Genomic DNA, 26,815 nt, shown 5'->3' with positions numbered 1-26,815 from the left:
TTAAGAAAATCATGGTACTGGTACGAGTATTGATTTATGTATTGTTCTCTTCTTGTCATGTTGTGAAAGAATGTGGGTTGAATAAATACCGAAAGAACAATAGTGTGTTTGTACTGTGCTCTGGTCATTTCGTCAAAGAAGGGATAATAGTCCTCTTCTCTTCTTGACTGACAATGAATGTGATAGCTTAATACAATCAGCAAATAACAAAATGCGTATTACAGGTAATATTTTATTTCACAACACTTTGCCTTGTTCCTTTCGTCTCTGCTGTTCACTTCAAACCCGCTCCATACGAACGCAATGCTCTCGTATCAGACGCTTGCTCGATCACCTGCTCGTTTGCTGTCACAATGTACCCTACACAAATCCGAAACATTTGTTGCGGCTCCGAGTCACGACGAGGGGCAAGTTTTGGTTTCCAAGGGTGTTATTATTCCTCTTCAACGTCTCTCCCATACAGAGCCGCCTTTTTCACATGTCCGCACGTCACTTTCCTCTCTTTTCATCTGATCGCGGTGGTGCCTTTATGGGCAGTCGGAGAAATCAACGCCAACAAAAAAAATACATCCAGCCTAGTTAAGACCATACCAAAGACTATAAAAATGGGACCCATTGCCTCCCTGCGTGTGTGACGATCATTGGGACTTAAAAAAAAAAAGGAAAAAAAAAAAAAGAAAAAAAAAAAGAAAAAAATTGGGTGCGTATTATACATGGGTACAGGCTTTTTTCCAGCATCAACATGCCATTGTTAGGGTGCGTATTATACATGGGGGCGTATTATACACGGAAAAAAACGGTACTCACTTTCAGGAGCAGGCCACAGAGAGGAGAATACAACGCCGTGCACAGAGGCATCAGCGTGCTGCAGGGCCAACGCCCTTCAGTACCATAGACCCCTGTCCCTCATGTGGCAAGACCTGCGGATCACGCATCGGCCTGCACAGCCACATGGCTATGCACCACCGGATGAATGTATGGATGTATGGATGGATGGGTGGACATTTACTTCAACACATGCCTGATGACATCACCACAGTGCGCCCCTCCCCCAATTATGAGAACACACACCCCCACTCAAGTCAACGCACACCCTCCGTTTCCACCTCACCATTCAGAATGAGCCGGCACTGAACCACGACTAATTAGTATGCTACATAATTTTTCTAGACCAGTAAGGCTGTGCACATGTTTATGAATGTAGGCATGCTACAATTAAACTGAAATACACATTTTGCACAAAATGTACAAAAATCCGGGACATGTCAGTGTCCCAGATTATGTAGCACTTTGAGATTCCCCCGAATATAAAGTGCGTTATAAACAATGTTCCCTCTAATTTTTCATGTATCTGGGCATAGACACATGCTCCCCGAGCAAACTGAGGACTACAGTGCGCAACATCAGGTCGCTTCGGGGGGGGTGCTAATGGGACGTCCAACGCTGCGTGTTCGTTTCGCTTCGGGGGGGGTGGGGGTGCTAATGGGGGGGCGGGGGATGTTTATGCGCTGGATAGATTTCTTGTGCGCTGAGAACGTGCGGGCAGTGCGCGATTGCGCATGCGCGCAGCTTAGAGGGAACATTGGTTATAAATATAATTTATTATTATTATTATTAAGTATTTTTTTTCTGGGACAGACCATAAAAATCAGGGACAATTAGGACAATCCGGGACAGGTGGCAACACTATACGGAACCCGTGGCAGCTCGCCACAATGCAACATTGAACATTGAGGAGGGGGAGCGGGTGTGACCACACGCAAACCTTTTAGGAGAATAAGAGAAATGAAAGCACAACTGTAATCTCAATAGCCTCATATTAGAAGCCAGAGGACCACGAGATGATGGAATTTGATCAGACAGCACCTTCAGACAGAATCTAATGACTGTGGTTTTACAATTTGACTTGAACTGCAAAAACTCTGTAGTCAACCAATTTCTAGCAGCATTAAAGTGTGCATTTGATTGAGGGAGAACTTTATTAGTTCTCAAAAAAAGATTGATTTAAGCAAGACGTGTACATGAAAACTGTAACAGATGTGATTCTAAATAAGTATTAATGTGAATTTAAACTATGCTACTGTGGTGAATTCTCTTCGATGTTCTGCTGGTCTCCAAGATCAAACGGTGGATAGGTGGCTGGCTCAGGGAAGGAAAACTTCAGTGACACAGTGATTGGAGAAAGATTTTATTCAACCGATGTCAGAATTGAAGTGTCTCTCTCTAGCCAAAAAAAGAAGTCTTATACCCCGCGACCCCCCTTACTCGGGCGCACGCACACGAGGGCTGCTGGATGTCCTCTGACCCCCCAGCCTGTCTTGTTGATTCTAACCAAATGGCCGATTCCTGTATCCCGGTGCCAGGAAGTCTGCCTTCCTGGCCCAGGCCCCATAAAATCCTATGCGCGTGTGACCTAGTCACCTCTAAGCTTAGAAATGAAATATACATTGCATGAGACCTAAATAAAAATACACTACACTACTAATAAAGACTTCATATAAAATATGTATGATTGAAAAGGAAATAAATAATACAAATTGAGAATAAATAACTAAACTACGTAATATGGCCACCTAGTTTTACAGTACACGATGAGCTTCCTTGTTCAATGAATTCAACCAAGTGGGTAAAACTTGGTTTGGAGGCCTGTTTTTTGGGGTAAAATGCTCCAAATTATTATCAACTACAACTGGGTCAAGAAAAAAATGGGTCACCATTTCATCAGCTTCTATGAATACAAACAAAGTGCATTTGATTGACTTCAGGGATAAGGAACAATTAAAAGATTGATTGATTTGCTAGGAGCAAGAAAGACAACAGCAGAAAGAAAAAAAAAGTCCAGCGTGGCGCTCCTTCTTCTCCGGACCGGACCAGGCCCCGCCTCCTCTCGGCGCTCAGGAAACGAGCTGAAGGCACAATTACGTACAGTGTTCCAATTTCACATGCTGCCTGAATGCTAACACGCTAACAGAGAACAACAAGTGAAAGTCTTTTGGTTAGCAAAAAACAAAAAGGCAGATCGATAGGTTCTCAACTTTGTAACCTGTGTCCAAGTATCTACATTTTGAAAGTCAAATGCTAACTGTTGGTATGCTAACACACAGCAAGGATAGATCACCTTGTGATTGTGAAATTACAAAAGGCCATTGCTAAAAGACTTGGGGTGAGATATGATGAAAAGGGGCGAGGTGAGGGCTGTGGTGTGAAATGCGAGGAGGGGGCAGGAACTAGAGTGACATGCTAGCATGCTAACTGCTGTCTTACCTGCTCGTTAACCCAGGAAAGGCTAAAGGGGGTCGACGATATGATGAAAGAACAAAGAGGAGTCAGGGTTTGACTTTGACTGTACGCACCTCTTGCTCTTCACTCAGAGGAGACGTGTGTTTTTTTCTCACGGAACTTTCGCCGAAGGCACTTGGCTGACTTTTCACTTCGGGCGACACCAAGGCTTTGTTTTTCACCAGGGTGGACAAAACTGTGAACAGAGCACAGCAGGTCGTGGAGCCAATGTGGACTGATCTGGACTGCCCTAAACTGGTCTAGACACGTCTGTAATGGATTTGCCCAGTCGGGTCTGAAGTGTACAGAGCAAAGCAGCAGTCCACGCAGGTCTAGATGTGTGAGCATCGCTTAATTGAGAACCAGATGGCAACAACGCAGTCTGTGCAGGTCCCGACTGGCGCACGCACGGACAGGACCGTCTGATGTGGAGATGATGCGTGCCGGTTTGTATCGGACAAAATGGACCCAGGCTGTAGCAACCCTAACCATATAAACCTTTTCCAAATGTTTGTCAAGAAAAGGCTGAGGGTGCTCCTGGCTGGCAAAAAACTGATTGCCTACCTAAACTGATCACCTTGACTACAGATCCTCAAGATGGAGGCGTTTCTCTAGAATCCTTCAAAAAAAGAGGGAATATGAATCCAGTGGAATCTGTGAGTGAGAAGGCTAAAGGAAGTCGCTGTCCTAAAAAGTTGTCCCGCAAAGATGGCAAGTGAGTTGCTGCGGAAACAACACATGGAAATTAGACAATATGATACAAGGCAACTTTATTCATCCGGCGCATTTGCCTCGACTGGTCTTTACAGATCGAGACCTGCGCACTCTCACTTTGACTGTTCTGTGCCGATCCAGACTTGCCCCAATTGATGTAAAAGCACACTGCCGGGACACCGTGGTCTTTACTGGCATCAAGTTTCATGGGCTTTTGTGAACTTTCCTTGGCTGATCTACGGAGCCAGAATTCATCGGTACTAGCTTGAAGTGGAAATGGTTTGGGCTGGTCTGGAATGACCCGGTCGGTCTAGACCTGAATGGACTGACAGGTTTACGCTTTAGGTGGGAGTGGACCCGCATGATACCTTCCCTGGTGAGGTTCTCTGCTGCGCTCATGGCCTTCCCACTGAGGTCGCTGACCATGTTGTCCACGGCGGCTTCGTGACGGAGGAAAATGGGTCGGACTACACGGTCGTAGAGGACCTGGGATCCATTCCAGGCCACGGGGGCCATGCACCACAACAGGAACAAACACTGCGGCCAAGGCATGAGACCAGGAGAAGGGTGTGGCAAGGCGTGGCGAAGGAGGCAGGGAGGTTGCTTACCTTAAAGGCGTAGTAGAAGGGGAACCAGTAGAGGAAAATGTCAGAGAAGAACTCGCCCAGACTGAAGACTCCGTAGACCACCCAGTAGGTCAGCCATTTTGTGTCGTCTTCTTTGCTCGGACTCTCGATGGCTTTGACGCTGAACACACAAATATCATGGACGGACTTCCCGCACTGGGAGAAGCTGTTTGGACTAGCACACAAAGCCTCAGCTGGACTCCAAGGATATGGAGTATGCACTTAGTCAAGTGTTCTAGTCTAGTCCAGATGGCGGACCTCCGAGGGACTCACGAGTAGTACGCCGGGTAGACGAAACCGATCAAGTTGCAGAGCAGGGCAGCGCCGTAACCATAGACCAGGTATAAGCCCGTCACTGAAACCACACCTGAGGGAAGGGCGCAGGACAGCGGGTCATTTCCACAAGGGCTATCAGGCAGGCGCCGACGGCGACTCGAAGCTGGCAGACGCAAAAGCTCAGCGCGTCTTGTGTGCCCGGACAACCGTGTGTGCTGTGTATGAAGAACTCAACAGGAAATAAGCATTCTGTTGGACAGTGTTTCATGTTCCTACACATGTTCCTTTTATTGGGCCTTGAATGTTCAACATTGATTCCACATTTGGATGTTGACAGGCCCCAAAGTACACCTCATGGAAAGTGTTTATCAAATGAGCATGTGAGAACTTCTTTTCAGTGTCCATTAGTTGCCCCCAAAGGCTACATGGGCTCCACCGACACAGGCGCCACGCTGGCGTAGCGCGTCTTCTGGTCACGTATGCGTATTGATTTTGTTCTTTGCCACTGAGCCAAACTCTGCTTGTAATGTTCGCTTAGCACACGCGCACGCGCTGGGTCATGGTAACTCCGCCACACTTAGCACACGCGCAATTTATGAGAGCGGCGCTGCCATGTGTCACGCCCGTGCCAGAGGACGCTCAGCCGGCAACTTCCCTCAGCCACACCCCTTCATTTACGCTATGACTGTCACCTGCTCCCTCATGTATTTAAACCCTGTCCGTGTGTTTCCTCCCCGTCGGTGTCTCCTGTTTCTTCCCGTTTGTGTCCGTGCCTGTTGTGTCTTCGCCGGGTCTTGTGTGTAGGCTCACGGTCAGAACCTCTTCCTGGTCTGCGCTTGGTACGAGGGGAATCCCGTTTCCCGCTCGCTGTCCGTGAGCCTCTTTCCGCCGGTTCCTTTGTTCACCTTCCCCCCTTCCCTTCAATAAATCCTGGTTCAAGCTGCATTTGGTCGCCCTAGCTCAACTCAATCCTGACAGAAGACACCGACCATCACAGCGACCAGCGCTTGGACCAACCGTTGCCGGCTCCCGCATGGTCGCCAAGGAGCTGGGCTCCAGTGGCGCAAGACGCACTGCCGCCCCCCCGACCCAGTTCTGACGGCGTGGATACTGCGGCCGTCACCAGTTCCGGCGGCGCGGATCCAGCGGCCGTCACCCAGTCAGCCTTCGACGGCAGGTGACGTGCGGCCGCCACCCGACCCAGTTCCAGCGGCGCATTATGCACGGCCGCCCCCCGACACAGTCCGACGGCGCGGATGCTGCGGCCGCGACCAGTTCCGGCGGCGTGGATCCAGCAGCCGTCAGCCAGTCGGCCTTCGGTGGCGTGTGTCGTGCGGGCACCTCCCCGTTCCCTCCCGTCCTTTGTTGGACAGTCTTGGATTTTCTTTGTTTTTTGGGACGTCGGGAGCCGTCCCTTGTGGGAGGGGTACTGTCACGCCCGTGCCAGAGGACGCTCAGCCGGCAACTTCCCTCAGCCACACCCCTTCATTACCGCAATGTCTGTCACCTGCTCCCTCATGTATTTAAACCCTGTCCGCGTGTTTCCTCTCCGTCGGTGTCTCCTGTTTCTTCCCGTTTGTGTCCGCGCCTGTTGTGTCTTCGCCGGGTCTTGTGTGTAGGCTCACGGTCAGAACCTCTTCCTGGTCTGCGCTTGGTACGAGGGGAATCCCGTTTCACGCTCGCTGTCCGTGAGCCTCTTTCCGCCGGTTCCTTTGTTCACCTTCCCCCTTCCCTTCAATAAATTCTGGTTCAAGCTGCATTTGGTCGCCCTGGCTCAACTCAATCCTGACACCATGTGGCTTCGTCTTTGGCAGATTAAGGCAATCCTCTTGGAACCTCAGCGCACACACAAACATGCACACTCACACATGCACTGGAGCATACCGGCCGCAAGGATCTTCTTCTTGACTCCCGTCTTCTCCTCGACCTTCCCCAGGAAGTCAGTGACGACATTCTTTTCGTTGAGGAACCTCTCGCCACGTTCTTTGGCTGCAGACAGGAAGCTGAGAAGGCCCATGTCTTCGATGTCCTCTATGTCTTCGACGGGGGAGGAAAACGAGGCTGAGGATGAAGAGAACCTGATTAAACACCTGCCACACGCCAAGGGGTGGGGCAGGGATAAGTCTGATGCAATCAAAGCAGGTCACTTCATTGGGCCAAATGAAAGATGATGTCACATGTTGCCATAGTGAGCCAGAGGCTTTGCCACTCTTAGCCCTCTCAGCTGAAGTTGATTACAACACGGTCTTGTTGACTTTGAAGAGCTAAAACCCCTGTACAGCCCCCCCCCCATAGATTCTTGCTAACACACATTGACCGGCGAATTATGTGCATTCAATTTTCCTCGCTCTCTCGTCTTTCCTTTCCTTCTCCACTGTTGATCAAGTTTTAGGCATGCAAAACCAAGGTTAGGAACGGCGTGTGTGTGGTTTTCTTCCTAGCAGCATTGAAACTGGTGTCACTTGTTGAGGTTTGCTTAAAAACATGTCGGCTCGACGTCGGGAAGCTGTCATTACACCTGAAAAGATAAGGCAGATTTGAAAAGACAATGACTTTCATGATAAATTGTCAAAGTCCCAAAACTCAAAGTGTCTTCCTCCCCGCCAGTGTGGGCGTCTCGTGAGCAGGAATGCAGCACAGGCTGCCACACGCTCGTTCGCAAGTTCCTCTCAGGAGGGGCCTCCCCATCCCTCCCCACTTCAAGCTCAGCCACCGCCGCCGCCATGAGAGGATACCGTGTCGTCAAGTACTTGCTGTTTATCCTCTGCTACGTCTTCTGGGTCAGTACAATGCCGCTTTTCTTCTGTTTGTCACACTGCACTCAAAAGGTCTCCCTTCCTCCCCGGGGCGTGGCCCCGTTACTCATCCAGCGTGTGTGCAATGTCTTTTTTTACATCTCCAGCACGTTTTGGAGACGAATTGTGTCCGCAACTGGACAGACGTCTCAGAGTCAGATCAAGTTGCTTTAATTTGCTCCTAATCACAAAAGAGCTGGTAAATATTAATGGCACGTAAAGCCCTCTGCGCAAGGCAATGCGACTGAGGCTACACTGGCCCGTTGGAACATTGGAGACACCTGCACTAGGGTACGGGCTAGCCACCCTTGCCAGCACTTACGATAGGCGGGATGAGCACCATCCGGGTCTACGGACTCAGAGCCACTTTGCATTTTCATCCACATTTGAAAGAGGACGCCTCGCTGGTCCTTTTTTAAGTCTCATCGCCGGTGAGAGTCTCATCTACCGAGCGTCCGTTTTGAAGAAATCCGATATTCCGTCGGTGCTGTCGCTGTGAGCGCCAATATGAACTGGAGATAACAAAGGTCATCCAGTAAGGTTGTGCTATTGTTCAGGTGTTGAGCGCCGTCCTCATTGCGGTGGGAATCTACGCCAAGGTGGCCAAGGAGAAAGGTCAGAGCGCCTGCGCACGTCGACGTCACTCGACCAGCACACAGCCATATGTGAGCGACTTGCATTTGCTGTTCTAACCTCAAACCAGTTCATAGTTGGTCTAACTTGCCGGCAAGGAAGGAGCGCAACCTTGCGGAAGTCAGCGCTAAATTTGACAGTGCGTTGGTGACGCCCAAAGACCAGCTAAGCGACGGCCGTGTTGGTAACCAACGTGCATTGAGAATGAGTGGCCACGTCCTTATTGCATTTTTTTGTCCACGTCAAACCGTGTGCGCTCAAGACAAAGCGTTAAAAGACAGAATGATGTAGTATTTTGGACGCCATCCTTTAAGCTGGGTCATCACGCCACGCCGACTCCTCGCTCAGCATACTCGTGGGCTCAAAAGGCCAGCCCGCCCATGTCCTATCTTGCCGTTCAAATTAAAAAAGTCAAAGTTAAAGTCCCAATGTTCGTCACACACACACCTGGGTGTGGTGAAATTTGTCCTCTGCATTTAACCCATCCCCATGTGATTTTAATCCATCCCCTGGGGGAGAGGGGAGCAGTGAGCAGCAGCGGTGCCGCGCTCGGGAATCAGTTGGTGATATAACCCCCCAATTCCAACCCTTAATGCTGAGTGCCAAGCAGGGAGGCAATGGGTCCCATTTTTATAGTCTTTGGTATGACCCGACCGGGGTTTGAACCCACAACCTTCCAGTCTCAGGGCGGACACTCTACCACTAGGCCACTGAGCTGGTTAATGAGTGTGACGTTGCAGATGTGGTGGATACCCTGACGTTGGACCCCGCTCTGCTCCTGATGGTCATTGGCTCCCTTACCTTCTTCATCACCTTCCTGGGATGTCTGGGCGCACTGCGCAACGTCACCTGCCTGCTCAAGACGGTATGACATTACACCTCAGAGGACTTGGTGTGGTTGTGACATCCCCTCTTCCTGCGGCTGTTTGTAGTTTGTGTGCATCCTGGCGCTGTTGCTCCTCCTGCAGCTGACAACGGGAGTTGCGGCCTATCTCTTCACCGACACGGTAGGACGCCTTACCCACGCCTTGGGGGAATGATTGCGGATGAATGCTTTCCTTGGTGACGTGATAAGAACTTTGTTGTGGAGGTGATGGAGCGGACGGAGCGGCTGATGATGACGAGCATTGTTGGCTATCGGGAGGATCGTGACTTGGAGAATGCCATCGACTTTGTCCAAAAGAAGGTACGAGCACTCGGGGCAGGGCACGGGGGCGGAGCATGGTTTCACACAGCGATCTGCGCATTCAGTTCCAGTGCTGCGGCGTGGAGGGCTACCGGGACTGGTCCAGGAATGTCTACTTTGATTGCTCCGACGCCAATCCCAGCGTGGAGGCCTGCAGCGTTCCCTTCTCCTGTTGCATGGCCCCCGGCAACCAGGTCACTCACTCAATTGCTCACTCCCTCTTATGTCACTCCGTCCCAGAAAGTAGACCCATAGTGAGGACACGGCTGGCTGGAAGTGGAGTGAAACCGGAGGGTCGGACGAGGGTGGGCGGGGGGAGTGAACGTAAGAAAGCATGGGAAGCGGAGAAAGAGGGTGGGCAGACCGCGTGAGAGAGTGCTTGTGCTTCCACTTCTTGTTTGAGCTGAAAAGAAGAGCGAGGGAGGGTCTCGTACAGAAATTCTTAGAGCAAGTCCCTACGGCTACTCCTCAAGCCCGGTCCTCGGGCCCGGTCCTTTGAACAGTTCCTCAGGGCTGCTCCTCAAGCCCGATCTTCTGAAAGATCTATGTGTGTCCTCACCAGTTGGTGCTGAACACCATGTGCGGCTTTGGGACCCAGCGGCAGGAGCGGTCGCTGGCCCAGCAGGGCGTCTTCCTGGACGGATGTTTGGACAAGATTGCTCGGTGGCTCAAGCAAAACGCCAGGATGGTGGGCGGCCTCGCTGGAGGGCTGCTGCTTCTCCAGGTAAAAGGCCTTCATCATCATCGTCACTCACATTGCTGTCATTACATCCGGCTTGTTGCCTATTGGCTGGGGGGTTTGACTTAGGCATGCATACATCAAGGGTGGAGTGCCAAACAAAAATCATGTGCCGCAGTCACAATACAGCCATAAAAAGTACAAATCAACGATTCAACCTAATTTTTAACATATTGGCACAATGCCTGAAAGAAAGTAGTTTGACTTTTTTTTAAGTCAATACCTCATGACATTAGAGGGAAATGGGTGTCGTCGTTGCTCCTTTTGCTTTGTTGCAAGCGCAAATGGCTCAGCAGCGTTGTTTGACAGCGAGCAAGATGTTCCATTTCCTTTTGTGTGACGCAAATTCAAGGCAATGCTACTGTAGTATATTTTCATTAGTATATGTTCATTCTGCTCTTATTCTATGTATATTCTACTCTTAAGGCCTGGTTTGCATATCAGGTTGGGCACTGGTCAAGTCGTATGAGATATCGGTGCCTGGTATGGGATGTCAGCGCCTGGCTCCAGGAATGTAGACTTACTGGCGCCAGAAGGTATAAAGAAAACAGGTTGATGTAGTCAGGAAAGAATCCTAGGAAGACAGTATAGGGTCAGCAGGATGGACTAGCGGGTTACCAGTAGCCATCGGTATAAAGGATGGAGACTGGAAGACTCAACCTTTTTTCTGGGCGTGAGGCACTTCAGTTTGACATTGGTTGAATAAAATCTTTTCCCAATCACCCGTGTGTCACTGAAGTTTTTCCTTCCCCGAGCTAGCCACCTTCCACAGCGTGTTCCCGAAAAACAGCTGACCACCGAAGAAAATTCACTACAATACTTTGGTGTGTGTGTGTGTGCGCGTTTTCAGACTTGCACGATGTCGCTGGCGTGGGCTCAGGTGTGCTGGATTAACAAAGTTGGCCGGCGCAAGGCAATGCCAGCGAGCAGGATTGCTTCATTGCAGAAAAAAGACCACATGTGGTTTCCTGCCTTCGCTGATTTTCACGAGCAATGACGGGAAAACCGTTGCTGCGCTGAGCTGCACCAGCTGCTGTTTGCACCAGCTGCTGTTTGCACCTGGTTACCAGATAGCAAACGCATGCCCGGAATGAAGTAACTCACCTTTGCTGCATCCCATAATACACTTGGCCGACAGCCACAGAACCGCTGAGGAAAAGTCCAAATAAAGAGAAAGCTGAAAATTCAGGCAAAGTAAAGTACAAAGTAGTGCTTTTGCTACCACCTTTGTCCCAAGGAACGAAGGAGAAGAGCTTCGTTTGGACAACACTGGCGTTCTCGCGGAATCTCTGTGCCAAGAAAGGACGTTTAGGTCTTTTACTCGGACAAAAGGAGTGCTTTTGACCGAGGTGAGTGTGGCGACGTTCACCTTTGCCGCTTGATAGGCGGTGACCTCCTGGAGGTGACCTTTGCCGATCATGCCCACCACCCACTTGCCATGGCAAAATCTCCACTTGCTTTCCTTTCCTACTATGAATAAGAAAACAGCGATGTTTTCAGATTTTGCTTCTTTTTGGACAACAAACAGATGTCACGTGATCAACCTCACAGAAGTCCATTTTGCACATTGACTCAAATGGAAAAAGGCTCCCCAAACGGGTACATTAGGGATTGATGTTGCAACAAAAGCCAATTGTGAGCTTTTAGTTGGAAAAATAGAAACTGGGGTTTGAAAAGTTAGGAGACTGCAGGGTGGAGGAGGAAACGTTCCTACTGGCAAAAATGAGAAGACTAAGAGGGCCCCCATCTGATCCGCGGTTGCCGAACCTAAAAGCAAGGCAACGCGGCGACGGAAATCAAAATCCTTTTTGGGGTGAATGGCCACCGCCACCATCTGCCGCTGAACCTCCGAGGTGCTCACTTGGACATGTAAAAGAAGCGTATGGATAAAAGTTAAAAATAAAATAAAAAGAAGCGTATGGTGAAGGAACCATCTAAAATTGGTGGTATTAACGTCAGCGCGACGGCTTGAAGCAAATCGACTCCTCAAAATACCAGCCGGCAGGCAACGTCGTTAAATGGGTCATCATTGACCTTTGAGCGCCCCCTACAGGCTAAATGCCACTAAGGCGTTAAGCCTTTGTCGACAGCTGCAAAAATGCGGAGGAAAAGTCCAAATCAAGAAAAAACGTTGCCAAAGCGTGTTACAAAATCTTTTAATGTCATACAGCATCATCAGTACAGTCATTTAAAAATGCGTAGAAAAAGTCAATATGAGTTGAAAACTTGGCAGACGGAAGACCCCGACATTAAGGCAGACAAATGCAGTAAACGCAAAGCCGCACACAGGCCTGCTTCAAATTGTGCAATTGTCATTTTACAAATGCAGCAAATGCAAAGCCGCATACACAGGTCTGCTACAAATTGTGCAATTGTCATTTTAGGTAGTTTTGATTTCGTGCACGAGTTTGGGTTTTCAAGGGCTATATAGTAATGGAATTTTATCGTTTTGAGATTTAAATTTAGTTCGTTTTCAGGGTGGCTTAGTTAATTTTTTATTAGTTTGAGTTTTGTCAATAACATGGCGTTTTAGTTTGTCTTTTTAAAAAAAAATTGCTAAATTGTGTGAAAGATTAAAACAGCATGCAATATCGTGTCGTCAAAGTCCGACAAAACGTGATAATCCAGGTACTTGTCCGCAGACTGAATCGCATCATTAACTTGAGAGGCGAAGTTGGATGCACGTCAAGCCTTGGCAAACAGCAAGGAAGCCTTGTTGGCCAAGTGACAACGTGGATTTGTGCCTTGGATCAAACCCACTTCCACAATTTTTTCGGGATACTGTCGATATTTCTTCCAAATTTGAGTAAAACATTTCTTTGCACTTCATAGCGAGCGTTACATTTCCGGCTCAGTTCATCGACAAAAGCCAGGGAGCAATTTGGGCCAAGAAGAAAATTCGTCGCCGAGGCGCAACGTCATCCGGTGGTGCTTCAATTAGCTTGCAAGTTGACGTAATTTGCGAGAACTCCCCAGTCACAGCTTGAACATTCTTCATCCGTGCAGTAATACCGAAACGAACACATTTTAAATCAAGTCCAAGCTCGTGCATTAACGACTCAATTTTCGCTACGATTAATATTACTTTTTACTTTTGTGAACATAGAACGTGTCAGTTAGTTTTCATTTTTGAGAACGTTTTTTTTTTTTTCCATGAACAAAAATTCAATGTTTTCAATGTCAATTTGAGTTACTTTGTTTTCGTGACCTAAAATAACCCTGGCACAAACTAATACTAAGAAAATCAATGCGAGGGTTGACGTGTGAGTTGCTTTGTCGACATTGACATGGAAACGGGAAGTAAAGCGCCAAAGCTCAAGAATGGGCCCCAAGAGATGCACGACAGCGTGCGCCCTGGCCACTGCCGCCAACAATGACGCTCACTCGTTGTCAGAAGAGACGCGACCATCTTGCGTGGTCAGTGGCTAGACCTGCGCATGCGCACACACCCAGAAGATTGCTCGGGTGACACGGAGGTCGTTGGAATGTTCATGTCGCCGCGGTAACAGCGGCTAACCGCGTTCGCACTCACACCTGGCAGATGTTGTAGTAGACTGTGTGCGCGTGCCTCTCAAATGCCGCGTCACCGTCTCCATGCGTGTGTACGTGTGTCAAAGGCACGTCCACGTGCTGGGCGCCGTTGCTGCACTCGTGTGTGCCGTACGACGGGACGGTCTGCGGGAAAAGAGCCGGCCTTTCGCCATTAGCCTGCTATCAAATTCATTTTTCCAGACGGATCTTTCATCATTCCTCGTCAAGTGTGTGTGTGTGTGTGTGTGTTGGGGGTTCAATTAGGAAAATATAATATTGTACATTCAATTTTAAAATTTGCAATGGGTGGTGGCTTGGTTTGGCGTGTGCTTGTTTTTTGGGTTCAAATGTGGAACTCATAAAAGTTTTGCCAGACACCTGGCAATTCGGTGGAAATTGTGTGTGTACCTTTCCCTCGCCGCTGAGGGGGAAGTCCTTGCGACACAGGTGTGCGATGATGCCCGCCGCCAGCGCGTCGCCCAGCACGTTGATCATGGTGCGAAATCGATCCCTGCGTGCCCACACACGCACGCACACGTCACATGAGCGGCAGATGCGACGGCGCGTCGCCCACGTTACTAAAGGGAGACGAGAATATGCACGCGTACGGAAATACACGTGCGTGTAATGACACAGAGGGGTCACTGATGACCTACAGGATCCAATCGATGGCCACGATGAGCGTGATGTCGTCGGGGGGCAGGCCCACGGAGGTGAGCACGATCACCATGGTAACCAGGCCCGCCTGAGGGATGCCGGCCGCGCCGATGCTGGCGGCTGTGGCGGTGATGCTGGTGGGCACACACGCGCAACTACGGTCAAGCGTGCGGACGCAGGTCGAGCCGACAGCGACGGGCCTCACCTGATGGTGACCAGCTGGCCAAAGTCCAGCTCGTAGTCATTGACCTGCGCGATGAAGATGGCGGCCACGGCCTCGTAGAGCGCCGTGCCGTCCATGTTGATGGTGGCGCCCACGGGTAGCACGAAGCGGGCGATCTGCCGGTCCACGTGGCACTTCTCCAGGAGACACTTCATGGTGATGGGCAGCGTGGCCGAGCTGCGCGCAGACACACAAGAACACACTTATTTTTTTTTTTTGCCTCACAGTCAATCGTGGCAAAAAGACACTCCGGGAATTTCGACCGCGTCTAGAGAACTACACTGGAACGTTTTGTCTTTGTGCACGGAAGACGGAACTTGGCGACCGAGCTGGACTTTGAACCGCGACAATGCGCCCCTTCCCCACTGACCTGGACGAGGTGGCCAGGGCGATGACCAAGGCCTGCAGCAGGCCGCGGATGAAGGTGAATGGGTTCTTCCCAGTCAGCAGAAAGTAGAAGAGGGGCAGCAGCAGCAGGCCATGCACAAAGAGGCCGGCCAGCACGGTGACGCCGTACCAGCCCAACTTGCGGCCCAAAGTGCTGGGGTCCTGCATGTCCAGGATCTTGCCAGCCACCAAGAAGATGATCCCGAATGGGAAGTACCTGCAAAGGAAGGCAGCGGCGAGCGTCAGGCCATTATCTTTGGACGGGCATCAGGCCATTATCTGTGGACTCACCACACAGCGGCGTTGATGATCTTCATGACACACTCGTTGATGCACTGACACACGTTGACCAGCGGCGCGCCGCGCTCGCCCATCCTGCCCAGCAGCAATCCTGCCAACACACCCCACGCACGCACGCACACACACACACATTTGCAAACTGAGCCACCTCAAAACATGACGGGCAAAGCGCATTAAGAGCAACTTTACGGCACTCACCCATGGTAGCTGAGAAGATGACAATGCCGAGCACGTTCATCTGCTGGCTGCTTCCCGGGTTGGTCTTGTACGTCACTTGGGGCGGCGGCGTCAGCTCCAGCACCACCGTTCGGCCCTCGGCGGCGGGCAGCATGTACACAAAGTTGGGCGTCACCGTCCGGGCGGGCACTTTCAGAATGGGCACCAGGTCCGTCTTGTACTGAAGGTGTAAACGGCAAGCGTGAAGGCGGGCGAGCGGCAGCAAAGGCACGACAATGGGGGCGGCGCCGGTCGCACTCACCTGCTGGAAGGTTGCCTCAATCAGATTGGACGGCACCATGTTCCTGTGGGCGGAGCAGCCAAGCAGCACGCGTCGGTGATCAACGCACGCTCGAAAGCTAAGCTGGCGCTCAAAGCTAAACTGGCACTCAGCTGCGCAGATGACTAAATATAGGGCCGTTAGTCTCTGAGCTAATTGGATTCACGCGAGTGTAGAGTCCGTGTGTTTGTATGCCAATGTAACATCTTAGCATGTGTGGGTGGATGTCAGCACTCAGCGGATGGTGGGCAGGGCGGACCCACCTGATGAGGTCAAGGAGAGCGTCGGCCGAGGTCATGACGGGCCCGCCCCCCAGCCGGTTGCTCTCCATGTCAGTGCCGGCGCCCGGCTTGATGATGATCACCAGCACGATGCCCACCACCACCGCCATGAAGGTGGTCCACAGGTAGTAGGTCACCGTCAGCACGCCCATGCGGCAGCACGCACGAGACTCCATCGACGAGAGTCCCGACATCAAGCTAAGCACATCAAGCATGCGTTGGGCGTTCCCATCCCACTTTTGCTTTCTTACTGGATTGCTTTTTAGAGTCCTTTTGTTAGTTTTTCTTTCTTTTTTTTTTAATTGGAAAAGCTTTTGTTGTATTTCTAACATTAGTATTTTGGAATCTCGTATTTGCTGAGCGCAAGTCGAGTCGAACCTTCCCTCTTGTGTCAGGCCAGAAATCAATTCCGAGCGTGTATGCTGTTATTGAAAACACAATGTCTCAAATGTGCTTTTATGGTTTGTTGTAGTTAGTTTTGACTCAAATGTTTTGTTGTTTTCAGTTTTGGCTGGAGTTCTTCTAGTGACCTGCATTGGCCCAGGCACGGGAGGTCGGTCCTACCTGGAGGTGATGAGCGGCAGGATGAGCATCTTCAGCATCCTCATGAGAAGTTCGCCAGGGAAGGAGAAGTAGATCTTGGCCTGCCGTGCAAAACAAAAAAGAAGCTCCGTGAGCGCCGCCCGCCAAGTGGCTCACTAATCAAGCTCCCGGTCCACGGTCCGGCTTTTGCCTCCGTTTGCACTGGCCAATGGTGTGCAGTGCTACTCTTGAATTGTCTTCTGAAAAGCTGAAGTAAAAACGCAACAGTTCTCGTATTCGTTACGTGACAGCTTAATAGTCAAGTCCCATCTGGTGTGGCAGCAACCTGCCTAAGCTGAAACGTCAAAGTTCTTGGGGTAAAAGGTAAAACGTGCTCTCGTGCTTTCTTCCGCTATGGTACCAATGTGGCAGCCAGTTCGGTTTGGAGCCAACTCTTTGCGTATTGGCGGCAGGTACCTGCGTGGAGAGCTGCGTGGCCCTCAGCACAAATCCCAGCGCGCAGCCAGTCAGCACGGCCGCCACCGACAGGGTCAGGAGGCCGTTCCTCTTGGCAAAGTTGCGCAGCGTCAGGCGGACGTCACGGCTGGCAGCGGCGCAGAGGAAAGACTTGAGGCGCTCCGCTGTTCCCCCTCCATCCCCGGCCGCGCAGGACGAGCGTTCCGAGCGATGGTCCTCTTCCTCGCCGCCGCTGGCCAGCAGAAGCTCGTCCATGACTGTAGCTGGAAAACGGCAAGCGACGGCTCGGCAGCTTCTCCTGCGGAAGGATTAAGTCGACGCCGATTTAGCGGGGCTAAGAAGCTTAGCGTCAGGTACCACGCTCACACCATCTCCTTCCTCCGCGTAGCCTGGGCCGCTTGGATTCAGAAGTCAACTCAGGCTCAAGAGACTGCAACACTTAGCGTGATTACTACAAAGCGATGGGAGAAAGCCAAGCTACGGATATCGGAATGAGCTGAGCGTGTGTCAACAGTGACTCACTGCCGTTTCAATGAAATGATAGTTGTCGGTTGTCATCAGTACACCTATAGTATTGGTGCGGCTCAGCGACCATCCCTCTCTGGCCAAGTTGCCGCTCCGGGTGATAAGATGGAAACTGAAGCCGTTGCTCCAGCGTCTCTGGAGTTGGCTGGGAAACCCTCTTCTGTTCTGAAGGCCTCTCCGGTCAGGTGTTCCGGATGCGCGCCGCCAGGTGAAGCACGCATGGCGTGACAGTGACGGCCACCGTTGGTCTCCGCTGTGCGGAGAGGTTTGCCCTCACATCCTTTCATCATGGCTGGTCAAAAGTAAGCTAGGTTAAACCTTTGCCAAACATTACAAGTCACCTTAAACATTATCTTGACATGTTCTGTGGGCCCCTCCACTAGTCTTCGCACCGCTTTCTGGGGACTCTTGCCTTGGTTTAATAGCAGGCTGCTTTTACTCTGGAAAGTTGCTTTTTTTGCCCATTTCCTGAGAGGTGTAAATGAGCCATCATTACCGTATTTTCCGCCCTAAAAGGCGCACCTAAAAACCTAAAATTTTCTCAAAAGCCGACAGTGCGCCTTATAGGCCAGTGCGCCTTATATATGGATCAACTGATGAATTTGTTGATCCATACTGGTTGTACACAGTGCTCTGCCAAAATGTTTCAGTACGTTTTAGTACGACTAGTAAATTACAAGGTCGCATCGCTTCCCAGCATTACGGCAACTGTAGTCAGGGGGCGTCACCGAATAGCTGTTGTACCCGCGAGGCTATTTCATGTCAAAATAGGCTGCTCTGTTAATGTTTCGAGTAAATCTACGGATCGATATGGAAGGGAAACATAGGTAAGTAGTACCAATGCGTTAGATCGAACTTTAGTCAGTTCCGATCATTTTATAGGAGATCGTTTGAGAAACGCGATTGTTTACACTTCGCTGAGGCTCATGGGAGATTGCGAGCTGAGGCTCGTGAGACTTTGCGGATGGCTAATGCTATTGCGATAGCTGCTATACGTACCAGGCTATTTCATGTCAAAATAGGCTGCTCTGTTAATGTTTCGAGTAAATCTACGGATCGATATGGAAGGGAAACATAGGTAAGTAGTACCAATGCGTTAGATCGAACTTTAGTCAGTTCCGATCATTTTATAGGAGATTGTTTGAGAAACGCGATTGTTTACACTTTGCTGAGGCTCATGGGAGATTGCGAGCTGAGGCTCGTGAGACTTTGCGGATGGCTAATGCTATTGCGATAGCTGCTATACGTACCAGGCTATTTCATGTCAAAATAGGCTGCTCTGTTAATGTTTCGAGTAAATCTACGGATCGATATGGAAGGGAAACATAGGTAAGTAGTACCAATGCGTTAGATCGAACTTTAGTCAGTTCCGATCATTTTATAGGAGATCGTTTGAGAAACGCGATTGTTTACACTTTGCTGAGGCTCATGGGAGATTGCGAGCTGAGGCTCGTGAGACTTTGCGGATGGCTAATGCTATTGCGATAGCTGCTATACGTACCAGGCTATTTCATGTCAAAATAGGCTGCTCTGTTAATGTTTCGAGTAAATCTACGGATCGATATGGAAGGGAAACATAGGTAAGTAGTACCAATGCGTTAGATCGAACTTTAGTCAGTTCTGATCATTTTATAGGAGATCGTTTGAGAAACGCGATTGTTTACAGAGGGCTCGTTGGTTATTGGCTAGTGGATGCATACCGCAACCCTAGTCAACCTCAGTTTGATGCAGTATAGCTTCTATTTTATGCGCCTTATAATCCGGTGCGCCTTATATATGGACAAAGTTTTAAAATGGGCCGTTCATTGAAGGTGCGCCTTATAACCCGGTGCGCCTTTTAGGGCGGAAAATACGGTAATTTCTTTTTGTGCATTTATACCACTGTCAAATTGGTTTTTGCTTGGTGTTAATCGATTAAAGGATGACTAAAATAGTGGTTAGTTACAGCTTTAGCTATAAGGTTCTATCAAATCAGCTGACCAAATAAAATGTAGCAAACTTGTCATCATTGTGAAACGGATTTTGAGCCAAGAGCAGATACGTCAATCCATTTAATTGTTCTGCCTCGATGACCGGGCTCGGCACGCACGCGCACACACAACGTGGTGGTCATGAAGTGGGAGGGCCTTCCCTGAGAAGGCGTGCTAGGCGAAAGCGTGAAGGCTCCTCTCATGCGCGAATCTTCGGCTGACCAATTTGACTCCCTTTCCGTCGCAACAATCGTCCCACACTCAGCGAAAAAGTCAACGCCGGCTCCTCTGCTCTTACGCGGCCTGCCTGGAACACACCACGCGCACACACGCACACACTCGTCTCTATGGTCATCATCATCGGAGGAAGTAAAGGTGGGAGGGCCGGCGTCACATGGTCAGGCTTTTAAGGCTTTTGAGATCGGTGCAAAACGGATGAGGCGTTGCTTTCCCCATTGAATGGAACGCAAATGCCATTCAAGCGCTCAAACGCCAAATCAAAAGCCAGTCTAAAATGTTTTTGCCGATTTAACGAACAAGACTGGCTGGCGCTTGGACAAAAGCAAAACAACTGCGCATCAAAATCATTCGTGAGCCTGAGGTCAGATTTCGGACGGCTCGTGGGTTGGAAAAGTGACCCAATGTTCTCCGGCTGATGACAAAGGCAAAGTATGTGCAAAGGGTAGCGCGAGAGTCCAATTTCATTTGGGAGCCTGTATCTCAAATCATAGGAGCCCATCTTGGAAAGGCCGCCGATGGCTTTGCTGGAGATGTCATCTCCACCATCTGTCCTTCCCAATCACACGGTGAGGTGATAATTTGGTGCCCTCCTTCCAACCCGCATGTGACGACTTCCTCCCACCTGTCTCCAAAAGCTTTTTTTGATGGGCGAAGCTACCGAGTGTGGGCGTCAAGGCTGCTCCTCGTTCCCGGCGCTCGGCGTGCGATTGCGTATTTGACTCCTGAGCTGCTCAATGAGTTCTGGATTTTGTTGCTGCATCTGCTGAGCAAACTGCTGACCGCTGAAAGACACCAAAACACACACACGTGCCGGTTAGCATCGTCGCGTGCATCCATGGCACAGACGTCTTTCTGGACATGGATGGTGACATTATTTGGAGTCGCACTTTGTCCAAAACGTCCAGGCCAATGCAGCGGCCGCACAGATTAATGATGGATGACACATAGGGCAAATCCCTCTCCATTGCAAGGCTACATTTTTGTCAACTTTGATTTCTTGTTGATTTCTGTCAGTTTGCCTTCAAATGCAAAGTGTGCTATCAAGAAAAATCTTTTCACGTGTCCAACCCATAAAGACGCAACTTTTGGATCGACTGCCGTCGCGTCACATCACTACTGAAATGAAAAGGTACAAAGTAGCGGCGTTTGTTGCAGTGTACGTACGCCTGGATGAGTCCTGATAGATCTCCGACTGGCGCCGGACCAGGAGCTCCTCCCGGGACTCCACCGCCTCCTCCCGCCGCGCCGCCACCTGCGCCGTACGCTCCCGACATCATTCCCGACATCCTGACACGAAAGCCAGATGCGCCCGTCAGCCCAGGCAAGAGAGACACAGCCAAATGCGCGCACACTTACATCTGCTGGACCTGTGGGTTGGTCATCAGCGACGACGCCTGCGACAAACGGCAAGTCAGAACAAGAGAAGGTAGCGCAAAACATGCAAACAGGCCTGTGTTATTCTGAGAAGCCGTGATGTCACCCATCGGGCTTCACGGCGTCAGTGGGAAACGCACAGGATCCGTCTTTGGACGGGATCAACAATGGGGGACAGTGGAAACGTGCTTAGCCAACGCGGTATTGCTCACCATGTTCATGAAACCGGGATTGCTGAGCAGTCCGGCAAGGTCCACTCCGCCCATTCCTGCAATCTGACAACACACACACAAACATGTAAGATGCAGACAAACCCCCACAAGCATGCCAGAGAGAGAGGGCGTCACGTTTGCGGGACTGGTGGCCTCCATCTTTTCCTCGGCGATCTTCAGGTTGGACTTGTAGGTGTCGTTGTCCGGGTCAAGTTCCAGAGCTTTCTTGTAAAACGTGATCGCCTCGGAGTGCTTGTTGAGGCTTGCCAACGCCAACCTGCGTGAACGCGTGCACGCAACACAGGTTGCCACCTCACTCTGACGGCACGCCATGTTTGGTGCCTCCTGGACGAAACTGGTCGTACTTTTGCAAAGCCAAACGCTTGCTCAGACACGTCCTTCTCATTAACGGCAAAAGACGGGACCAGTGACAGCCGGTCCGAGCCTCGGTGCCAGAATGGACGGCAAGCCGCTCAGCGGGACGTTTGGGTCAAAGACATGACCAATTTTGCCAACTCCCATACCCGGCAGAAAATGGGCGGGCCCAATTTCAGCGGGTAGATGGAACGCGGAACATTGCGGCGGGGCTTCTCACCCCATCCTGCCATAAGCTTTGCTGTAGTTTGGGTCGATGCCGATGGCCCGCTCGCAGTCCTGCACCGCCCCCGCGTAATTCCCCTGCTTGCTCAGTGCCGCCGCTCTGTGTGCAAGTCACCGAACATGGCGTCAAGTCCGACGTTCACCTCTCCAATGTTGCTGGCGATCTCCCCGGATACCCACGCACCTGTTGCAGTAGTAGACGGCGCTGTGCGGGTTGAGTGCAATGGCTTTGGAATAAAACTCCACGGCGGCGGCGTAGTTGTCCACCTTCATTTGGTCGTTACCTGCACGGGGATCACGTCAACACGGGGGCAAGCGGGCAGCGGCGTGAGCGTACCCACCGTCTGCCTTGAGTCGCTCGGCCTCGCCTCGCTGCCCTTCGCCAACAGTGGCGTCATTGTTGTTCTCCCGCGACTGTTACACAGCGGAAAAGACGGTACACTCGCTGACGCCTGGCTGTCTCGAGCCAGGCCCACATGAGCAGACATTTTGCATCATTTCGACAAGCCTCGTGTCCAAAATGTCGAGTTTGTCGCAGTGTCTTCACCTCGAACATTTTGCGACAGCCGCTGAGTTGCGAGCTCCAAGGCCTTTTCTTCTCTCAATTATGCCAACCCAAAGGGATTGTTTGCACTGCTGTGCTCACCGCGATTGCTCTATCTCAGGGGTCACCAACTCCGGTCCTCAAGGGCGCCAATCCAGCCTGTTTTAGATGTATCCCCCCTGCAACACACCTGATTCAAATAATCAGGATCGCTATCAGCCTTAATAGAGCTTGCTGATGAGCTGATCATTTGAATCAGGTGTGTTGTTGCAGGGCTGCACCTAAAACAGGCTGGATTGGCGCCCTTGAGGACCGGAGTTGGTGACCCCTGCTCTATCTGATCAAATCGCACTGCGGTCCAAGAAGTCGTGGTCATTTTCACCCATGGACTCCGAGAACCCGCGGGAACGTATTGGCGGCAGACCAATCACGGCGGGCGGCTCTCACCGATGTCTGGCGAGTGGCAGAGGCGAAGATCTCGGGTAACGCCAGCGGGACGTCGAGGCTCCGGTCGTCCGCGGACACTTCAAAGGCCGTCTCCAAACATTGGACGGCCACTGCAGGGGGACGCAGGTGAGAAGGCGCCGTTCGCAAAGCACGTGGCCGGCGGCTCACCTTCCAGGCTCTCCTGCGCTCCAGACGACAGATTGCCTGACTGCAGCTGCTCGTGGAGGTAGCGGATGATGGAGAAGGCCAGACGCTTGCTGTCCGTCATGGCGGCACGGACGGTCACGGCTATTTCCAACGACAAAACACAACTTGGCCAAACGCACGACAAGAAGGGCTGTCGTGACAACAGATCCGAGTCGGGTAACCGTTGCGACCCAAACAAATCGTTACGTTCTGAAACGCACCATCTGAGAATCATATTGCTCCTCGTCATACGCATCGAATCGTCTCCATCTAAGAGGCACATCGGGTTGAAAAACTCTGGATGGCCGGAATCTAAGGAGAAATTTGTCACTTCATGCTTTGTTGCTTTCTTTTTTTGGGGGCAGGAAACGTCCTCTCTCCCTAATTGAAATTGAAATGACAAAGTCTTGGCAAACAGTCAAATGATTTGCCTGGAATTCGTATCTTTCTTGTTGTAAGTGCGAAGGGGTAATAAGACAAGTGGCTTTATTATTCGGCCTGATTAATTGTAGAGTTTTTCTGTCAAACATCGGCCGGCCTTAAAGTGTTTTCTTTTAAATCGTCTGGCCAGGTCCTAAGCTGCGATCAGTTCTTTTTTTTTTTAGTTTCCTAGTTAGAGTTTAAAACTCCACTTTACGAGAAATTCTCCACTAAGATTTGCATTACGAAGTGGGCCAAAAACGGCTGCATTATTTTCCACCGATTTAACATATTCACGAATCATCTTTAATCGTATTCTCCACCGGACAATGGGACTTATAGCACCGAAATAGTCTTAAAAAGCACCAAGCTGAAAACGCTGCTCTCGTTTAATTAGTCGTTGAACACCTAACGCGATAAAACGCGTCATTGCAACTTAGTCTAATATGACTCAAACCTGCCAGAAAACAAGAGCCGATCTTCTTGAAACCAGCGGCGTTTGATGAATGTTTGTGTTGTGAATACTGGCGGGTTCGTGTTAAATATTGTGCTCTGAGAAAATGATTCTTACTTCGAATATGAACTGTAATGTGGTTGACCACGCAAAGAAGTCAGCCATCCAGCAAGGCCACACGCGAAGCTAGAAGCTAACCGGACAATTGAGCGCATTTGGTTCGCGATCGACACCTGCCTGCCGAGCTAGAAAAAAAAAAAAAATCAAACTAGAGCATTTTTTGTCTCACCAACTGTGGTAAAGCTTCAGACGCGAGCGAGTGCGAGACCACGGTGAGAGAAATGTTGATTGCTGCTTCTCCTTCTTTCCGCTCGGCAAACGGCGCGTGGTTATGACGTCAGACACAGCCACCCAGCACTAGCTGAAACGCTCAGCCAAATTGGCCTCTTGGGCGTCGACGCTAATGCCAGAGCAATGGTTGCCAACAAAGAAATTAATTCGAAAAAATATTGAAAAATGGCAAAAACAAAGAAACGTTTCATGACCTATTCAATCGCGAATCAATCGTCCAAGACAACAGGTGGCGCTAAACAAAGCCAAAATGAGCGTGACAGTCAAGTAAAGTAGAAGTTCGGCAACGTTGCATATTTCCAAATGGCGTAAGAATTATTCTTCGCCTCAAACGTGCACTAATGCTTATTTACGGGAGAACTTTCAAATGGACAAGTGAATCTGATTGAAGAAAACGCGTAAACAGTGACGTCATTCGAGCTGCCAAGTTCCACGAAGCCAACAGAAAAGGTAACACGCACACACGCTCGTATGAAGATTGCTAGTCAGTGTGGCGCATAACCGGAGGCGTGCTGGTCTCGGATGCATTAAGACGGTTAAGTGTGACGCGGCATTAAGCCTTCACGGACATCATCCTCATCAACACTGAACTCGCCAACTGGCAAAGCACCAACATGAACCAAATGAACGTCGTGGTGTGTCGTGTCCAGGCGGACCGATCGTCACCCTGCTCGTCCTGGTCAACGCGACGATGAACGTAAGCTTGAAAAGCAAAAAGCGCGTGGTCCTGCCCAGCAGACCCTCTCCACCCAGCGTGGACCTCATCCTGGAGGACATCAGCAGCGCCAAGGCTGACGACCCGGTCTTTACCGTCCTGCAGCATCTTCAACCGCCGCTGCTGCCACATCAACAAGAAGGTGAGGCCTTGCCACACGCTTGTACTTGACATGTCATTTCATGAGTGCAGCCAGCTCCAATTGAAATTGCAAATGATTTATCAGCTCGCGGCTCGGAGGTCGTTGCCGTTTGTGATCATCACGGGTAACATAAAACATTGCTCGTTCTAATTGCAAAGCTTTATACATTTAGCTTAAAACTTATCACATTCTAACGTGTCTTTGTGGTTTGACAGCAAGGTGTTCAGCAGAGCAAAGAATTTTGATGGTGGGGGCCGGGCGGACCTCAGGTGCCCACATCACTAGGCTCCGTTTTTAGTCACAGAAAAAAGAATCTCAGCACCCGGACCCCGTATTTGAAATAAGTCTCAGCTTGTACCTTCCGGGGTCTTGAAAGACAGGTGGTCCAGCCAATATGATTGATATTGCAACATTGTGTCGTCAGCCGGTGAGGCAGAGCGGACCTTCCGGCAATGTCGGTGTCATGCGGACCTAAAGCGCCAGCTGCAGGAAGTGGAGATGGTCCTTACACGCCAGCGGGCCCACCTGAGGGCGTCGGGCCAGCGACTGGACCTCCATGTGGCGGACGTCAAAGGTGGACTTTGCTGACTCCTCTGGAGCTGCCGCATCAACCTGCGAGCCGGAAGTTGATTGAGGCTGCAAAGGCTGCTTGCGTGATGTTCCCCCTGCTTCTCATCACGGTTCGAGGCTCATTTCAAAATTCATCTGCAGCGTTAGGAGGGCAAAGGGCGCTGAGACTTCGACACCCAAGATGAATGAAAATTTATGAAATAATTGTTTCAATTGTTATTCCACAAACACAAAAGAACATCTCGAGTCTGGCCGTGGCGCATACAATGTATTCTTGCAAATTGAAAAGAAAAAAAAAAAGAACGGGGGGAATCCTCCTTCATGTACTCAAATACAATAACTCAAGATTCAAGAATTTTTATTGGCCATGTTTGAGCATCACAAACAAGGAATTTGACTTCGGTACATCTCAGCCTCTGTTCAACATTTAGGTGACTAACAACACTCAGTACATATGCGAAAATTGACTAATATTCTCAAAAATCCCCTGATCTTAAACTCCCAGGAAAAACTCAAAACTCCTACTAGGGGAAATGAGAAACCTTGAGAAGAGACCACAGATGGGAGGATCCCTCTTCCAGGATGACCAGGCTGCAATGGATGCAGTGGACACATTGTACATATAATATAGACAATTCAAAATAAAGCGTAGAGAGCAGGATGTTATTGCACAGCAATGTCTCTGAGACTAGAAGAGTGGTGTGAGTTCATCAGAGCGACAGCCTGGGGGAAGAAGCTGTCTCTGTAAAACAAGTACACAAAGTTCACGCTGCGTCCAGTAACCATAGTTTTTGTATGCTGAATGACTTTTTATTGGGTGAAAACATGACAAATCACGTCAACATCGTCCCACCTATTTCACACGTTTTTCGCTGTGGCTTGAGCTTGCACGTAAAGGTCTTTTTGTCATGACGACCGACTCACTTTCAAAAAGAAATTCAAG

General features: G+C 50.2%; 5 protein-coding genes across 24 annotated transcripts; 2 read left to right on the top strand and 3 right to left on the bottom strand.

Moving 5' to 3' along the window:
- Positions 1-2,694: 2,694 nt before the first annotated feature.
- reep6 (receptor accessory protein 6) lies at positions 2,695-7,118 on the bottom strand. 7 transcript variants are annotated; one of them, XM_037249570.1, is made up of 7 exons: positions 6,780-7,118; positions 4,893-4,986; positions 4,602-4,740; positions 4,362-4,530; positions 3,354-3,475; positions 3,265-3,286; positions 2,695-2,906 (listed from the first exon to the last, which is right to left on the bottom strand). In XM_037249570.1, the coding sequence occupies exons 1-6, from the start codon at positions 6,910-6,912 to the stop codon at positions 3,272-3,274; spliced, it is 672 nt and encodes a 223-aa protein (XP_037105465.1). In that variant the 5' UTR covers positions 6,913-7,118; the 3' UTR covers positions 2,695-2,906; positions 3,265-3,271. The 7 variants fall into 7 exon arrangements, 5 of the variants coding, with proteins under 5 accessions (XP_037105465.1, XP_037105464.1, XP_037105466.1 ...); XR_005097723.1 differs by having other exon boundaries at positions 3,265-3,475; XM_037249569.1 differs by having other exon boundaries at positions 2,695-3,286.
- A 381-nt stretch (positions 7,119-7,499) lies between these two features.
- On the top strand, positions 7,500-11,485 carry zgc:113223 (uncharacterized protein LOC541424 homolog). 5 transcript variants are annotated; one of them, XM_037249510.1, is made up of 8 exons: positions 7,500-7,675; positions 8,248-8,355; positions 9,064-9,188; positions 9,256-9,330; positions 9,414-9,509; positions 9,575-9,703; positions 10,072-10,233; positions 11,099-11,485. In XM_037249510.1, exons 1-8 carry the CDS (start codon positions 7,525-7,527, stop codon positions 11,243-11,245), a joined length of 993 nt encoding a protein of 330 aa, XP_037105405.1. In that variant the 5' UTR covers positions 7,500-7,524; the 3' UTR covers positions 11,246-11,485. The 5 variants fall into 5 exon arrangements, with proteins under 5 accessions (XP_037105405.1, XP_037105404.1, XP_037105406.1 ...); XM_037249509.1 differs by having other exon boundaries at positions 9,399-9,509; XM_037249512.1 differs by having other exon boundaries at positions 7,537-7,675; positions 8,248-8,305; positions 9,399-9,509.
- A 1,312-nt stretch (positions 11,486-12,797) lies between these two features.
- Positions 12,798-18,123, bottom strand: slc1a8a (solute carrier family 1 member 8a). 4 transcript variants are annotated; one of them, XM_037249394.1, is made up of 12 exons: positions 17,689-18,123; positions 17,123-17,420; positions 16,688-16,767; positions 16,106-16,321; positions 15,825-15,867; positions 15,545-15,743; positions 15,338-15,437; positions 15,177-15,263; positions 14,642-14,836; positions 14,436-14,570; positions 14,188-14,290; positions 12,798-13,923 (listed from the first exon to the last, which is right to left on the bottom strand). In XM_037249394.1, exons 1-12 carry the CDS (start codon positions 17,715-17,717, stop codon positions 13,777-13,779), a joined length of 1,632 nt encoding a protein of 543 aa, XP_037105289.1. In that variant the 5' UTR covers positions 17,718-18,123; the 3' UTR covers positions 12,798-13,776. The 4 variants fall into 4 exon arrangements, with proteins under 4 accessions (XP_037105289.1, XP_037105287.1, XP_037105288.1 ...); XM_037249392.1 differs by having other exon boundaries at positions 15,030-15,263; positions 17,689-18,121; XM_037249393.1 differs by having other exon boundaries at positions 15,030-15,263; positions 17,645-18,120.
- A 1,557-nt stretch (positions 18,124-19,680) lies between these two features.
- sgta (small glutamine-rich tetratricopeptide repeat (TPR)-containing, alpha) lies at positions 19,681-24,514 on the bottom strand. Of its 6 annotated transcripts, XM_037249501.1 has the most exons (13): positions 24,384-24,500; positions 23,442-23,517; positions 23,203-23,322; positions 23,035-23,144; positions 22,385-22,457; positions 22,228-22,327; positions 22,039-22,143; positions 21,579-21,720; positions 21,444-21,506; positions 21,214-21,251; positions 21,022-21,144; positions 20,498-20,639; positions 19,681-19,924 (listed from the first exon to the last, which is right to left on the bottom strand). In XM_037249501.1, exons 3-12 carry the CDS (start codon positions 23,300-23,302, stop codon positions 20,528-20,530), a joined length of 966 nt encoding a protein of 321 aa, XP_037105396.1. In that variant the 5' UTR covers positions 23,303-23,322; positions 23,442-23,517; positions 24,384-24,500; the 3' UTR covers positions 19,681-19,924; positions 20,498-20,527. The 6 variants fall into 6 exon arrangements, with proteins under 6 accessions (XP_037105396.1, XP_037105395.1, XP_037105397.1 ...); XM_037249500.1 differs by lacking the exon at positions 23,442-23,517 and having other exon boundaries at positions 24,384-24,514; XM_037249502.1 differs by lacking the exons at positions 23,442-23,517; positions 24,384-24,500 and adding an exon at positions 24,212-24,320.
- A 107-nt stretch (positions 24,515-24,621) lies between these two features.
- c4h19orf25 (chromosome 4 C19orf25 homolog) lies at positions 24,622-26,212 on the top strand. 2 transcript variants are annotated; one of them, XM_037249603.1, is made up of 3 exons: positions 24,622-24,895; positions 25,096-25,302; positions 25,727-26,212. In XM_037249603.1, the coding sequence occupies exons 2-3, from the start codon at positions 25,137-25,139 to the stop codon at positions 25,888-25,890; spliced, it is 330 nt and encodes a 109-aa protein (XP_037105498.1). In that variant the 5' UTR covers positions 24,622-24,895; positions 25,096-25,136; the 3' UTR covers positions 25,891-26,212. The 2 variants fall into 2 exon arrangements, with proteins under 2 accessions (XP_037105498.1, XP_037105499.1); XM_037249604.1 differs by lacking the exon at positions 24,622-24,895 and adding an exon at positions 24,898-24,980.
- Positions 26,213-26,815: the final 603 nt, after the last annotated feature.

Source organism: Syngnathus acus, chromosome 4, assembly GCF_901709675.1.
Source record: "Syngnathus acus chromosome 4, fSynAcu1.2, whole genome shotgun sequence".
Taxonomy (NCBI): domain Eukaryota; kingdom Metazoa; phylum Chordata; class Actinopteri; order Syngnathiformes; family Syngnathidae; genus Syngnathus; species Syngnathus acus.
Note: the sequence above shows the minus strand (reverse complement) of the source record. Positions and strands in the feature narration are given on the sequence as shown.

Excerpts from the sequence above, each read along its gene's own strand:
- c4h19orf25 (XM_037249603.1), top strand. The coding sequence starts at position 25,137 with ATGAACGTAAGCTTGAAAAGCAAAAAGCGCGTGGTCCTGCCCAGCAGA. Across the intron at positions 25,303-25,726 it reads GCTGCCACATCAACAAGAAG|CCGGTGAGGCAGAGCGGACC; the intron begins GTGAGGCCTTGC and ends TTGTGTCGTCAG.
- reep6 (XM_037249566.1), bottom strand. The coding sequence starts at position 6,912 with ATGGGCCTTCTCAGCTTCCTGTCTGCAGCCAAAGAACGTGGCGAGAGG. Across the intron at positions 4,741-4,892 it reads GTCTACCCGGCGTACTACTC|CGTCAAAGCCATCGAGAGTC; the intron begins GTGAGTCCCTCG and ends TTGTGTGTTCAG. Across the intron at positions 4,531-4,601 it reads CCTTCTACTACGCCTTTAAG|TGTTTGTTCCTGTTGTGGTG; the intron begins GTAAGCAACCTC and ends CCTTGGCCGCAG.
- sgta (XM_037249500.1), bottom strand. The coding sequence starts at position 23,302 with ATGACGGACAGCAAGCGTCTGGCCTTCTCCATCATCCGCTACCTCCAC. Across the intron at positions 22,328-22,384 it reads CGAGCGACTCAAGGCAGACG|GTAACGACCAAATGAAGGTG; the intron begins GTGGGTACGCTC and ends ATCCCCGTGCAG. Across the intron at positions 21,721-22,038 it reads AAAGCTTATGGCAGGATGGG|GTTGGCGTTGGCAAGCCTCA; the intron begins GTGAGAAGCCCC and ends GCGTTCACGCAG.
- slc1a8a (XM_037249392.1), bottom strand. The coding sequence starts at position 17,717 with ATGGTCGCTGAGCCGCACCAATACTATAG. Across the intron at positions 15,438-15,544 it reads CATCTTCTCAGCTACCATGG|GATTGCTGCTGGGCAGGATG; the intron begins GTGAGTGCCGTA and ends GTGTGTTGGCAG. Across the intron at positions 13,924-14,187 it reads CCCTCAGCGGCGAGGGAAAG|ACCGTCCCGTCGTACGGCAC; the intron begins GTACACACACAA and ends CTTTTCCCGCAG.
- zgc:113223 (XM_037249509.1), top strand. The coding sequence starts at position 7,525 with ATGCAGCACAGGCTGCCACACGCTCGTTCGCAAGTTCCTCTCAGGAGG. Across the intron at positions 9,704-10,071 it reads GCATGGCCCCCGGCAACCAG|TTGGTGCTGAACACCATGTG; the intron begins GTCACTCACTCA and ends TGTCCTCACCAG. Across the intron at positions 10,234-11,098 it reads GAGGGCTGCTGCTTCTCCAG|ACTTGCACGATGTCGCTGGC; the intron begins GTAAAAGGCCTT and ends GCGCGTTTTCAG.